Raw genomic sequence first — 11,846 nt, 5'->3', positions numbered from 1 at the left:
TCCTCCTGCTCTAAGTCCTCGAAGCCACAACACCCCTAGCCTCTTGTTTTCACTTCCCCAACTTCTCTCTCCAGGAGCCCTTACCTCTCCCCCACCTCACATGGGGCCCTGACTAAAGCAGGTCCATCCTGAAATCACAGATTCAGAAGCAACTCTCTCTGGCCACAGCCCCTGCCTTCTTGTGAGCTCAGTCAGGGCAGACACCTTCTGGGCCCTCTTGGGTCTGCTCCTCCCCGTCAGCTTAGCTCCCACCTTCACACCAACCCAGCACGGATCCCGTGGTCCTCGGCTCCTCCAGGCTGCTGCCCATCTCTGAAGCCTCCTTATTCCCAACCTGACAAAACTCCAGCAGAAAGGACCTATGGCCCTCCCTGTACTGGCCCATAGCACCTCCTGGTGAACAGGCCCTGGCCATACCCCCAGACTATGTGTTGCTCAGCCTCCCTCACCTCTCATTCTCCCCTCTGGATGTCTCATCCCTTCTCTGTGTCCTCAGACCCCTGACCTTCTGTCCCTTCCACTCCTCTCTGCTCAGTCACAAGAACACAGGAGCCACTGGAACAACTTCTTCAATTTTCCCACCCCTGAACCCCATACCCAGCAGCATCTTACTCCCACCCCACTCCTCTTCCACCTACTGAAGTGAGGAGGGGTCTCCCCATGCCAAGGCTGATCCCCTCATCTGTGCTCTGGTTCCCCCTCTTCTTCATGGACTTTCCTCCCCCAGCACCATCCTCTCAATGTCCTCAGCATCTCTCCTGGTGCCTTCCCTACTGCATTTACACAAGCCCCTGTCTCTCCCATTTAAAACAAGGATAGGCTGGGCGTGCTGGCTCACGCCTGTAATCCCAGCACTCTGGGAGGCTGAGGCGGGAGGATCACAAGGTCAGGGGTTCGAGACCAGCCTGGCCAAGATGGTGAAACCCTGTCTCTACTAAAAATACAAAAATTAGCTAGGCATGGTGGCAGTGCCTGTAATCCCAGCTACTCGGGAGGCTGAGGCAGGGAATTGTTTGAACCTGGGAGGTGGAGGTTGCAGTGAGCCGAGATCGTGCCACTGTACTCCAGCTTGGGTGACAGGGCGAGACTGTGTCCCAAAAAAAAAAAAAAAAGACAAATACATAAATAAAAGCCCCTCCTAATCTCACATCTTGTTGCAGCTGTGGACCTGTCTTTCTCATTTTTCCCCTCACCTGTCACCTGGACCCCCTCTTTGGTGACAGGGTTTGGCTATACTGCCTGAGACACCAATGGATACTCTGTAATGTCATGAAGTGTGACCTCTCTCAGAGTCTAACCATGTGGACGCCCACCTACCCTGATCACATGTGGTCCGGCTCTGCCCTCACCCCCTGGCTGCTTGTCCTTGGACTCCACCAGGGTGGGAGCCTCACCTACCACCCTCACTCACTTCCAGCACCATTCACATGTTGGTATCCTCTACTTCTACCCCTCCAGTCTAAGCCTCTCTCCTCATTCCGGATGCAGAGCCAACATCCCACAGGCTCCTCAACCCCATGTGTCCATCCAACTGACCCGCTGCCCTCCCTCGATCCTGCCCCCACGTGGCTCCATCTCGTTAAGCACGTACGTCTGGTTGCTCAAAACCAAAAGCCAGGCGCACATCCAGCCGGCTCCCATTCCCTTCCACCACAGGCAGCTCTTCACCGGATCCTGAAGAAGCTGCCTCCTGACTCCCTCTTAAGGGGCCCTTCTCTCCATGCCCACTGCCAACAGCCTGGTCCAAGCTGCCATCACTGCTTGCTGGACGCCCGCCACAGCCTCCTGATGGTTCCTTCTCCAGAGCTCCAACCCAGCCCCATGCAGCAGCACAGGGGCCGCTCAGAATCAGGAATCTGTGGTCTGCCTTGAATAGTCCTTAGGAGGATATTCACCCTCTCTGTTTTGGCTTCCAAGTTCCTGACACCACCCAGCCTCAGCCCCTCATTCGTAGGCCACATCACCTTGCGGCACTCCCTGGTCGTGCCGCAGACTGGTCAGCTCTTGGACATGGCATGTGCTTCCTCCCCTCAGAACCTTCACACCAGGTGTCCGCCAACCTCTTATCTCCTCTCCCATCCCTTTTCATCTGGCCAACTCCAGCCACACTCCCAGTCCCAGTGAAATGCCACTTCCCTCTAGGCTCGGTTTGGTCTGCTATCTCCTTCCACACCCACTGGAGCTTCTCTCACCCTAACACTCCCGGCTCCTCATCTGCTGGCCTCTGTTTAATCACCGTGTTAACTGCGACCCTCACTCTGAGGGGCAGAGCCTGGGCCAGCCTCATGCACAATTCCAGCCCCAGCACCTAGCAGTGCTAAGGAGCCAGCATGATATGAGTATTCGTTCAGAAATCACCAAACGGTGTTCCCTGCCCTGCCCTTGAGCCCCTCCCCACTGACCTCTGACATCTGCGGGAAGAGGCTGATGGCCAGCGGCAGGGCCAGGCCGAAGGCTGCCAGGCACACAAGGCTTTGCACGGGGAGGAGCAGTCTGGGGCGCGCCTGCAGGAGAGCCGTCCTGTGGGGGAGAGAGGAGGGAGCCCCATGAGACCCTAAGGTGGGGTGGGCCAGCTGCCAGCCACCATGCTGGGTCCCACTCTGTCTCAGGGCCCAGGAAGCGTGGTTCTGGGAGCAGTGCCAGTGTGCAGCTAAATAGACATAGCAGAGTTAGGTTTTTGGGGCCTTTCCCAATGGGCACTCCTATCCCAAGGCCCTGCCTTGAATGGCATGGCTGGCTGAACTCTCAACTACTCAGGTCACGAATGAGCACTTTCGGGGCACCCGCCCACCATGCATCCAGCTCCATGCCAAGAAGGTCTCATGAGGGAGAGACGCTGGAAGAGGCTGTCAGCCCCTGTTCCTAAGGAGAGGCATAGGAACCTCAGATCGCTCTTGAGGCGCACGTAATTAAACAACCAACCAACAAAATTAGGTCCGAAGTTCAGGGGAGATGACAAAGCACATACATGTGGGCACATGCCAGCCAGGAGAGAGGTGATTCTCCTCTGTGTGTAAGAACCGAAGATACCCACTGGCCACCTCATCCATTTCAATCCCAGGACCACAGAGGGAGCAGTGACTCATCCAAGGCCGAGTCTGCAAAAGGCCAGCAGAGCTGCTGCCTAGACGCCTGACTCCTTGAGGGTGCTGTCACCCCAGCTGGTCTCCTTTGCCAGCTTCATCACCAACACGACACAGCTGGCACCCTCTCCCTATGGCTGGCTTCAGAGCTGGTTTCCTGGGCAGGAGAGGGGGCATGATAAACCTCCCTCCAGGGCCCAGGATCCCCAGACAGTGTGGGGACATACCAACTGGCCAATGTGCCTGTACCATGTTCCTTGGAGCTTACCGTTTTGCCTAATACAGCAGGCCCTTCATTGGGGACCGCAGCATTCCACTTGGGGAGGGATGACTAGGCTATGTACCGGGGGATGTTCGGCACGCACTAAATCTGACCTCAGTAACTGGTAGCCTAAAGTGACAGGCTCCTGGTGTGAAGGGGAAATAATCCAGGCTCTTGTCTGCCACCCCTAGCAGGGCTAACCATGGCCACAGGCAGGTAAGGGGCCCTCCTAAGGGCAGAGCCCCAGTGTGGGAGGGCAGTAAACCCCATATACCTTGACCTCTTGAGACAAGAATCCCAACAGCACTTGGGCCTGAGAAGGCAACAAAATTGGGAGTATTTTTCAAAAGTTAAAGTGTATCAGATGGGCTGGGCAGCTAGTTAAACATGCAAACTCCCAGGGGCTGCTTACAACCAAGAAATCCGGATTTAATGGGCACTGGACCTAGAAATGTGCATTTTAATCAACCCTTCGTGAGTCTAAAATGGTGATCCCAGATCACACTTCTGACAAACACTGCCCCTGGATGTTCCTGCTCAGGTATTTAAAATAAAGATCCCATCTGTAATCCTGGCATTTTGGGAGGCCAAGGTGGGCGGATCACCTGAGGTCAGAAGTTCAAGACCAGCCTGGCCATTGTGGTGAAACCTCGCTTCTACTGAAAATACAAAAATTAGCCTGGTGTGGTAGCACACGCCTATAGTCTCAGCTACTCGGGAGGCTGAGGCAGGACAATCTCTTGAATCTGGGAAACCGAGGTTTCGGTGAGCCAAGATCACGCCACTGCACTCCAGCTTGGGTGACAGAGCAAGACTCTGCCTCAGAAAATAAAGAAAGATCCCATTACTTGCAAATACTATGCAAGCAAAAGGGTGAGTCCTGGTCTGACATGCAGTAAGTGCTCAGAGACTGCGTGTCATTATTTGCTGTTGCTATTGCTCATGCTACCTGCAGGATAGTAGGATCCTGGTAGCCCAACTGTCCTGCAGCCCTTCCCACTGGCCCAGACCCCGAGGTTTGTCCAGCTGCTAAATTTGGCCTGAATTAAGCAATTGGAAAGGGGAGTTTCCACAGGATTGAGCAGCAGGACCAAGGTACCTAAATCAAGCTCAAATCCCTCTGATCCCCTAACCCACAGCTAGCACCCCCATCCTCTCTCTCCTCCATGCTAGCCCACACCAGCCTGGGCTTCCTTAGGGGTCACGGAGGGGCTAGGAATAAGGCTGAGAGGGGCCTGAGATGAACTTCTCAAGCAAGACAAGGAGGAGAGGGGGACACAAAGCTCATTCTCCAAGCTTCATACAGGGCCCAGAGCCCTGCTTGGAGGAGGCTGTGGAAGGATGGGGCTGCCCTCCTGTTCCAGTGGCAGTGACTAGAAGGGTGTTGAGTCTCTGGAAGCACAGCTCCAACGGTCCCTGCTCACAGCCCTGAGAGCAGGGAAGGGTGAGAAAAAGAGAGAAGCTCCTCCACTGCAGGTGAACAGCAGGCCATGGGCTCAGTCCTTGGGACCTGCTGGTGGGGACACTGGATAGACCCCTTCCTGCGGGGCTGTGACCAAGGCTCCTTTCTCAGGGTGGCTGGCTGAAGTCTTCACTGAGAAAGGGGTCCAGGAAGCCCCAGGCCTGGGCTCCCAGCTCAGGAAGGAGGCAGGCCTGAGGTTGAAACAGGAGCCTCTGAAGCCCCAGCCCAGAGCAGGCCAGAGAGTGAACACAGCAGGACAGGGGGAGAGGAGGGGGGAGGAAAATGGCAAGGAGGGATGGAAAAGCAGCTGGGGGAGTTAAAATATGCAGATGGAGAGATGTGCGAATGCTTGGGAGAAAGGAAAGACCCGGAGCCCAGGAAGTAAAGGAAGCTGGGGGAGCGGACTCAGGGCTGTGGCCTGGGCCCAGAGCCAACTCAGACCAGCCTGGTGCCTCTGTTGGCCCCCTTCATTCCAGGGACTGGGAGGCTGGGCTGGGTCTGAGCCAGCTAGAGCCCTCCTGATCCAGCACAGGAACCTGTGATCCCAGCCCTGGATCTAAAACTAGCTTCCTCCCCAACAAGGTTGGTACTGCAGTGTGAACCCCTGGAACACTCAGGGGAGCTGGAGGGTGGTGGAGAGGGAGGGATGGCGCTCAGTGGACCGCAGCTCCAGAGGCAGCCCAGTGCTCTGGGCTGGGGATGGAAGCTCCTCTGCTTCTGACTTGAGATTCTTCTCCTTTCAGTCTCAGAGTCAAGGCCAACTGAGCACGCAGAGCTCCCACCTTTCTCTTCCCAGCAGGAAGCCCAGAGACCTTGGCTCTGAGAGTATCAACTGATGCCTGAGGCGAAGCAACGCAGGTCCCAGCCCCTGGCCCCACACAACAGCTTGTCCCCACCATTGCTGTGCATTCCTTCAGCACTTGGAGCGCAGTTTTAGTTTGCACTCCATTAATTTGCACATAGGCTGCTTTGTAAGTGTTCTTTTGTCTTTTCTTCCCTGGCTGCCCTGACTCCCTCACCCAACAGGGGCTCCCCAAAAGAATGGGGGCTGCCTTCCTCATCAGCCTCCTCAGCGGAGGCCCTGCACTAGTGCCCCTGCACCCAAAGGCTATGGGGTGCGTGGCAGGCCCCCAACAAAGAGCCAAAGAACTGCTGGGTGGTGCAAAATGCTAAGCCCCAACGAACAAGGTGGTGAAGGGGCAGTGTCCACATTTTCCAGGTGGGAAACTGAGGCTGAGAGAGGCTCCACAACCACATTAGACTGGCAGAAAGAGGTGGAGAAGGAATCTAGATTTTATTTTCTTACCAGAGCCTCAGATCGCTCTGCTGCATTGCCCTGCCTCTCCTACCACACAGTCCTGCACTTCCAGAGTACATGTGAGATTAGCAAGCCTTTGAGGGCACAAACTGGGTCTTATTCATCTTCATATTCTTGGGGGAAGCTGGGCTGAGCTCTTTTCCCAGGGATCCTCCAAGGAACTCCAGGGAAGGACCAATGAAACACGAGGCTGCCAAGAACACCAAACTCTGACCTCTCTTCACCTTATCACAGGGGCTCCTTTGGAGCCTGAGATGTGAGAGTATGTGGCACCCCAGACACTAGACAGGTCCCAGGCTGGGGAGGTTCAGACCCAGAATCATCACCCTACTTCCCATTGATATGGAAGTGGGGAAGGGAAGTGCTGGAAGGGAAGGGCATGGTCCCTTTAAATGATAGGGAAGTGGGGAAGGGAAGAGTGTGGTCCCTGGCTAGGGCTCCACCCCCATGCCTGTGCCCAGGGGTCCAGGGACCTAAGTGGGGACAGGCATTTTTTGTTTTCCTGCACAAAGATTGCATTTCCCAAGACCACCCTAGCCTGCCACACCCCGATCCTGTGCCTAAAAAAACCCTGAGACCTGGCCAGGTGCAGTGGCTAATGCCTGTAATCCCAGCACTTTGGGAGGCCAAGGCAGGTGGATCACCTGAGGTCAGGAGTTCGAGACCAGCCTAGCCAAGACGGTGAAACCCCGTCTCTACTAAAAATACAAAAATTAGCCAGGCATGGTGGCACAAGCCTGTAGTCTCAGCTACTCAGGAGGCTGAGACAGGAGAATCACTTGAACCCAGGGGACGGAGGTTTCGGTGAACCAAGATCACACCACTGCACTCCAGCCTGGGCAAGAAAAAGTGAAACTCCGTCTCAAAAAAAATAAAAATAAAAACAACAAAAATAAAAATAACATACTCTCACATCCCAAGACCCTAGCAGGCAGACACACAGGCAGGTGGACATCCAGAAGAGCACATCAGTGGAGAAACACACAAGTGACTGGATGTTGAGAGGACATCGAGGGGAGCACGCTGGCAGAAGAGCACACTGACAGATGCCGGCCACCGACTAGCAGAACAATGCGGAGGTTGGCTGGGGCAATAGGGAGGAGAGCGCTGAGCAGCCTGACTCCAGGGGAAAACCAATCTCCCTTCTGGCTCCCCTGTCTGCTGAGAGCTACTTCCACTCAATGAAACCTCACACTCATTCTCCAAGCCCACGTGTGATCCAATTCTTCCGGGACACCAAGGGAAGAACCCCAGGATAAAGAAAGCCCTCTGTCTTTGCGATAAGGGAGGAGTCTAACTGAGCTAACATAAGCTGCCTATGAATGGCTAAACTAAAAAATCACCCTGTAACACACGCCCACTGGGTCTTCAGCTGTAAACACTCACCCCTGGACACTGCTGTGGGGGTGGCTGCCCCCACCACCTGCCCCTCTGTATGCTCCCCTAGAGGTTTGAGCGGCGGGGCACTGAAGAAGCAAGCCATACCCCCATCATACTCCCTTTGAGGGAAGAGAAGAAAACTTCTCCTGTTTCACCATGACCCCCAAAGCCAAGTTCAAGCCCCCAAGCTAATGGGACACTAACTATCATTCCACTTTCTGCAAACATCTCTGCCAACTGGAGAGGCATCGCAGAGCATGTTTTTCCCCAGCAAATTCTTGCAGAAGGACAGGTCCCTGGATGAGCGTGGCTGACCCAGCTTCACACCCCGCCCCCCGCCTTCTTGTCGTTCTTAGGATAGCTGTAGATGTGCTGGGAATACAGCATCTTGAGATAAGGAGGGCCTGTCTGGGACAGCCTGGGCTCACGTTCCCACCTCTTCTGGAACAGGATGTCCTGCAACACTTTAGCACAGCAAGCCAATGTCCCCCCGTGTGCAAATCCCAGGGTGGAGTGCTTCCAGGCTCCCTCAGTTGCAGTGTGATGTGGTACGTGGGTGGAAGAGACTCCATCCTCCCTGGGCAGCTTTCTCAAGCCATGGGGCACCAGCGTGCCATAAATCTTAGGTGCCCATTGTCCCTGAAGCCTATCTGTGAGGAATCAAGCTGCTGCGCTTGACTTGTGTGAGTGTCCTACCTCACTGGACTTGTGGTGCAAGTAACAGAGTGAGCAGTGCTCACTGAACCTGCTCCAGAATTCCAAGGTTCAGGATTCAGCAGTCTCAAGGACAGAACTACCTTCCTCACCTGCCCCGCTGGCTCCCAGTGCATACGTGCAGTCACTGGTATTCAGGGACCTCAGTTCACGAAGGGGCTACATATACGAGAGTCAGGGGCACAAAAGAGACTACCTGTTTTTGTCTGCTGCAAACTTCCATACCACAGGAATTTTCTTAATCCCAGTGCTCACCAGGCCATGCCCATGCTCAGGTATCCCCAGAGGCTCCGCCCTCTTCTAGGGTGAGAGAGGGATCATCTCAGCTGGGCACACAGGACCCCTGATCAGCTGGCCCCATGAGTGCACTTCCCTTTAGCCAGACTGGACACCTCAGTGTCCATGCTACAGGCCTACACCCTGCCCAAAAAGCCCGCCCTTCCACAAAAATCCTATCTGCTCTCTGGGGACCAGCCCTCCTTACTGCTGGGCCCACAGTGCTTCCTCTTCTCAAGGTCACCTTGGCTGAGTTTACTCACTGCCCGCTGTCACCTGCAGCTGACCTGTGTACAGGTCTTGCCCATCACCCTTATAAAAACATAGGCTTCCTGAGATCAGACCCCAAATCTACTCCTCCCATTTCCATGGAGGGCAGGACTCAAACACACGCTGATTGCATAGTGTGACCTGAAGATGCAAGAGGCAGCCAGTGTGGCTTGAAGAGACCAAGCTTTGCAGCCATATTCCTGAGCCACTGCTGGCTCTGCTATTTCCTAGCAGATGACCATAAGCGGATGATACAGCCTGTCTTTGCCTTCCTCTCCTCATCTGTAGAATGAGGATATTATACTTACCTTATTGTGCTGTCCTGAAGGTGAAATGAGAGAATTCATTCACTCACTCATAGATGCTTACTGAGCATCTACTGTATGCCAGGAACTGTGCTAGATGCTGGGCAGGGCAGTGAACAAAAGGATGGACGTGCCTCATGGAGATGACATTCTAGTAGAGCAGACAGAGAATATGCAACTAGAGGAACAATCTCAGATATGGATAAGGGCCGTAAGAAAAATAAAGGATTGCAAGGGAGAGGTAGTAATGAGAAATGGTGACTTCTGATGGGGTAGTCAGGGAGGACCTCTTTGAGGAGGTGGCATTCGGGCAGAAACCTGACTGAGAGAGGACTGGGATATGTAAGTGCTTAATAAATGTCAGTTGTTATTATAATTCATATTGTGGCAATAAGAAAGCCCCCAAACAGGGAAGAATCCCTTGCCCCAGAACCCCAGATGGAATACCCCCATCCCTATCCTTATCCCACACACACCCAATTCCGGTTGCTATCTTGAGGTGTCCCCATGGGGTAGGGTCTCCTTGCTGTCACCTGACCAGCCAGGGGTCTGTGCCTTCAGGCCCCCTCCACCTAGGACCCTCCACTTGCCTTCTCCCAGGGCCTGCCCTCTCCACGCAGCCTTTCCTCCAGCAGCATTTCAGCCCACCCCTTCAGTTTAGCACTCATTAATTACTACTCACTCCATTACTATTATTATGCTACCTCATTTCTTTACAGTCATGACAGATATGAGTGCTTAGAACATCCTTCTGAGGGAGGCAGGAGGCTATTACTATTTATATTTTGCAAGCAGAAAAACTGAGGCTCAGTAAGGTGGTGATTTGCCCCATAGCAGATACCTACCTGAATCTAGTCTTCCTCCCTGAATCCTCAGCCTCTGCCTTCATAAATGGTCCTGTACTATTCACTGAGAGCATGTGAGCACACGTGCACACACACAAACCCCCGAACCACCAGCTCCTCAGGGGTTGGCCAGCACTGTCATCCTGGTACCCCTTGTGGCACTTAGCCCAGGGTCCTGAATAGTAAAAGTCCAGGAATTCTCAGAGTGATTCCGTGGCACCACCTGGAGAGTCCAAGACACAGCAAGACACCTTCCACCCTCTATACAAACTGAGGCGGGCTTCCTGCTGCCCCCTCATCCCTTGCCTGGGCCAGCTGGTTCTCTCTCCCTCTCCCTCTCCTCCCCCATGGTGGCCCCTCCATCCTGGCTGCTCCAACTCACTTCTCCAGCATGGACATGATGATCGGGGGTAGCACCAGGATGGGCATGGGCAGGACCACTCGCGTCAGCGCCGTCTCCAGCAGGGCCTGAGGGGCAGGCAGAGGCTGTGGTGAGAGGGGCCTGATGGCCAGTAATGGGACAGCACACCCACGTGGAGCCCTAGGTGTGTGCCACCACAATGCACATTTGGCTGAATGGCATTATTCATGGGATTGCTCAGGAAGCCACATTCCAAACATCAAAAAAAGCCACTGGCCTTCTTTCTTCTTTTCTGAGGCAGTCTTGCTCTGGCCCCCAGGCTGGGGTGCAGCGGCACGATCTCAGCTCACTACAACCTCCGCCTCCCAGGTTCAAGTGATTCTCCTGTCTCAGCCTCCTGAGTAGCTGGGATTGCAGGTGCATACCACCATTCCTGGCTAATTTTTGTATTTTAGTAGGGATGGGATGGGGTTTCACCATGTTGGTCAGGCTGATCTAGAACTTCTGACCTCAGGTGATCCGCCCACCTCAGCATCCCAGTGTTGGGGTTACATGCGTGAGCCACTGTGTCCAGGCTTCACTGGTCTTACCACACACATTTGAGAAGAGCAGATTCTCATCACTTGCCACATGTGGGAGACACCCTGGCAGCCCCAGGAATGCACAGTGCTCAGGGAGATGGTTGAGCACCCTGGGGGTGGCGGGTGCAGCCTCCCATGCTCAGTGCACAAGGGGACTGGGAAGCAGCTCTAAAAGCAAGGCAGACACAGAAGCTGGGGGGCCTGTTGAGCCACTGGGGCTCATGGAGCCAGAGGAGGACCGAGCTTCTGGAATTTACTTTTTGTTGTCATTGTTGAGATGGAGTCTCGCTCTGTCACCCAGGCTGGAGTACAGTGGCGTGGTCTTGGCTCACTGTAGCCTCTGCCTCCCAGGTTCAAGGGATTCTCCTGCCTCAGCCTCCCCAGTAGCTGGGATTATAGGCATGAGCCACCACACCCAGCTAATTGTTGTATTTTTAGTAAAGATGGGGTTTCACCATGTTGGCCAGGCTGGTCTCGAACTCCTGACCTCAGGTGATCTGCCCACCTCGGCCTCCCAAAGTCCTGGGATTATAGGCGTGAGCCTCATATTTATTTATTTTTAAACGTATCTTAAAGATTTGCAAGATCTTGTGTCTTTTGGCTATGGATGAGTTTCTCAGTGACAAGAGGTGGGATCTATAAGGGAGGCACTCTTCAGTTGGGTGTCTGCAGGTTTTCCCTGGGGGTCTGCCTGGTGCCTTGCTCCAGGGATTCCTGGGGAGGGAAGGGGGTGGTGTCCCTGGCCAGAGCACAGCTCAGTGTCGATTCTGAGCTCCAACAGCCATTGTGGTGAGTTCCTTTAGCCCCAGGAGTGCCAGTCCTCAGAGGAGGCTCCAGGGAACAGCTCACAGCCCACAGATGCCTGGAGTCCGTCCCCAGACAGCAAAGAACTAAGCAAGCCAGGCTGAAGAAAGCCCAGACCGCTTGGGTTTCCTTGTTGTATGACACTGAGAGGAGTTATCATGGCTGTCCTCCCTCATGGGGGCTGG

The 11,846-nt window shown here is 54.4% G+C and overlaps 1 protein-coding gene across 8 annotated transcripts in view; it reads right to left on the bottom strand.

The window, feature by feature from the left end:
- The window catches only part of SFXN5 (sideroflexin 5), a 129,130-nt gene that overhangs the window by 16,954 nt on the left and 100,330 nt on the right, over positions 1–11,846 (bottom strand). For 6 of the 8 annotated variants that reach the window (XM_017521955.2, XM_037736119.1, XM_037736116.1 and 3 more), the window contains 2 exons: positions 10,298–10,383; positions 2,403–2,520 (listed from right to left, as the gene is read on the bottom strand). In XM_017521955.2, coding sequence (XP_017377444.1) covers positions 2,403–2,520; positions 10,298–10,383 — 204 coding nt within the window. The remainder of the gene's footprint in view (positions 1–2,402; positions 2,521–10,297; positions 10,384–11,846) is intronic. The other 2 variants (XM_017521956.1, XM_037736120.1) reach the window with 1 other exon arrangement.

The sequence above is a fragment of the Cebus imitator genome, unplaced genomic scaffold, assembly GCF_001604975.1.
Source record: "Cebus imitator isolate Cc_AM_T3 unplaced genomic scaffold, Cebus_imitator-1.0 Scaffold23, whole genome shotgun sequence".
NCBI lineage: Eukaryota > Metazoa > Chordata > Mammalia > Primates > Cebidae > Cebus > Cebus imitator.
The sequence above is the reverse complement of the archived record's forward strand: the minus strand, read 5'-3'. Positions and strand labels throughout refer to the sequence as shown.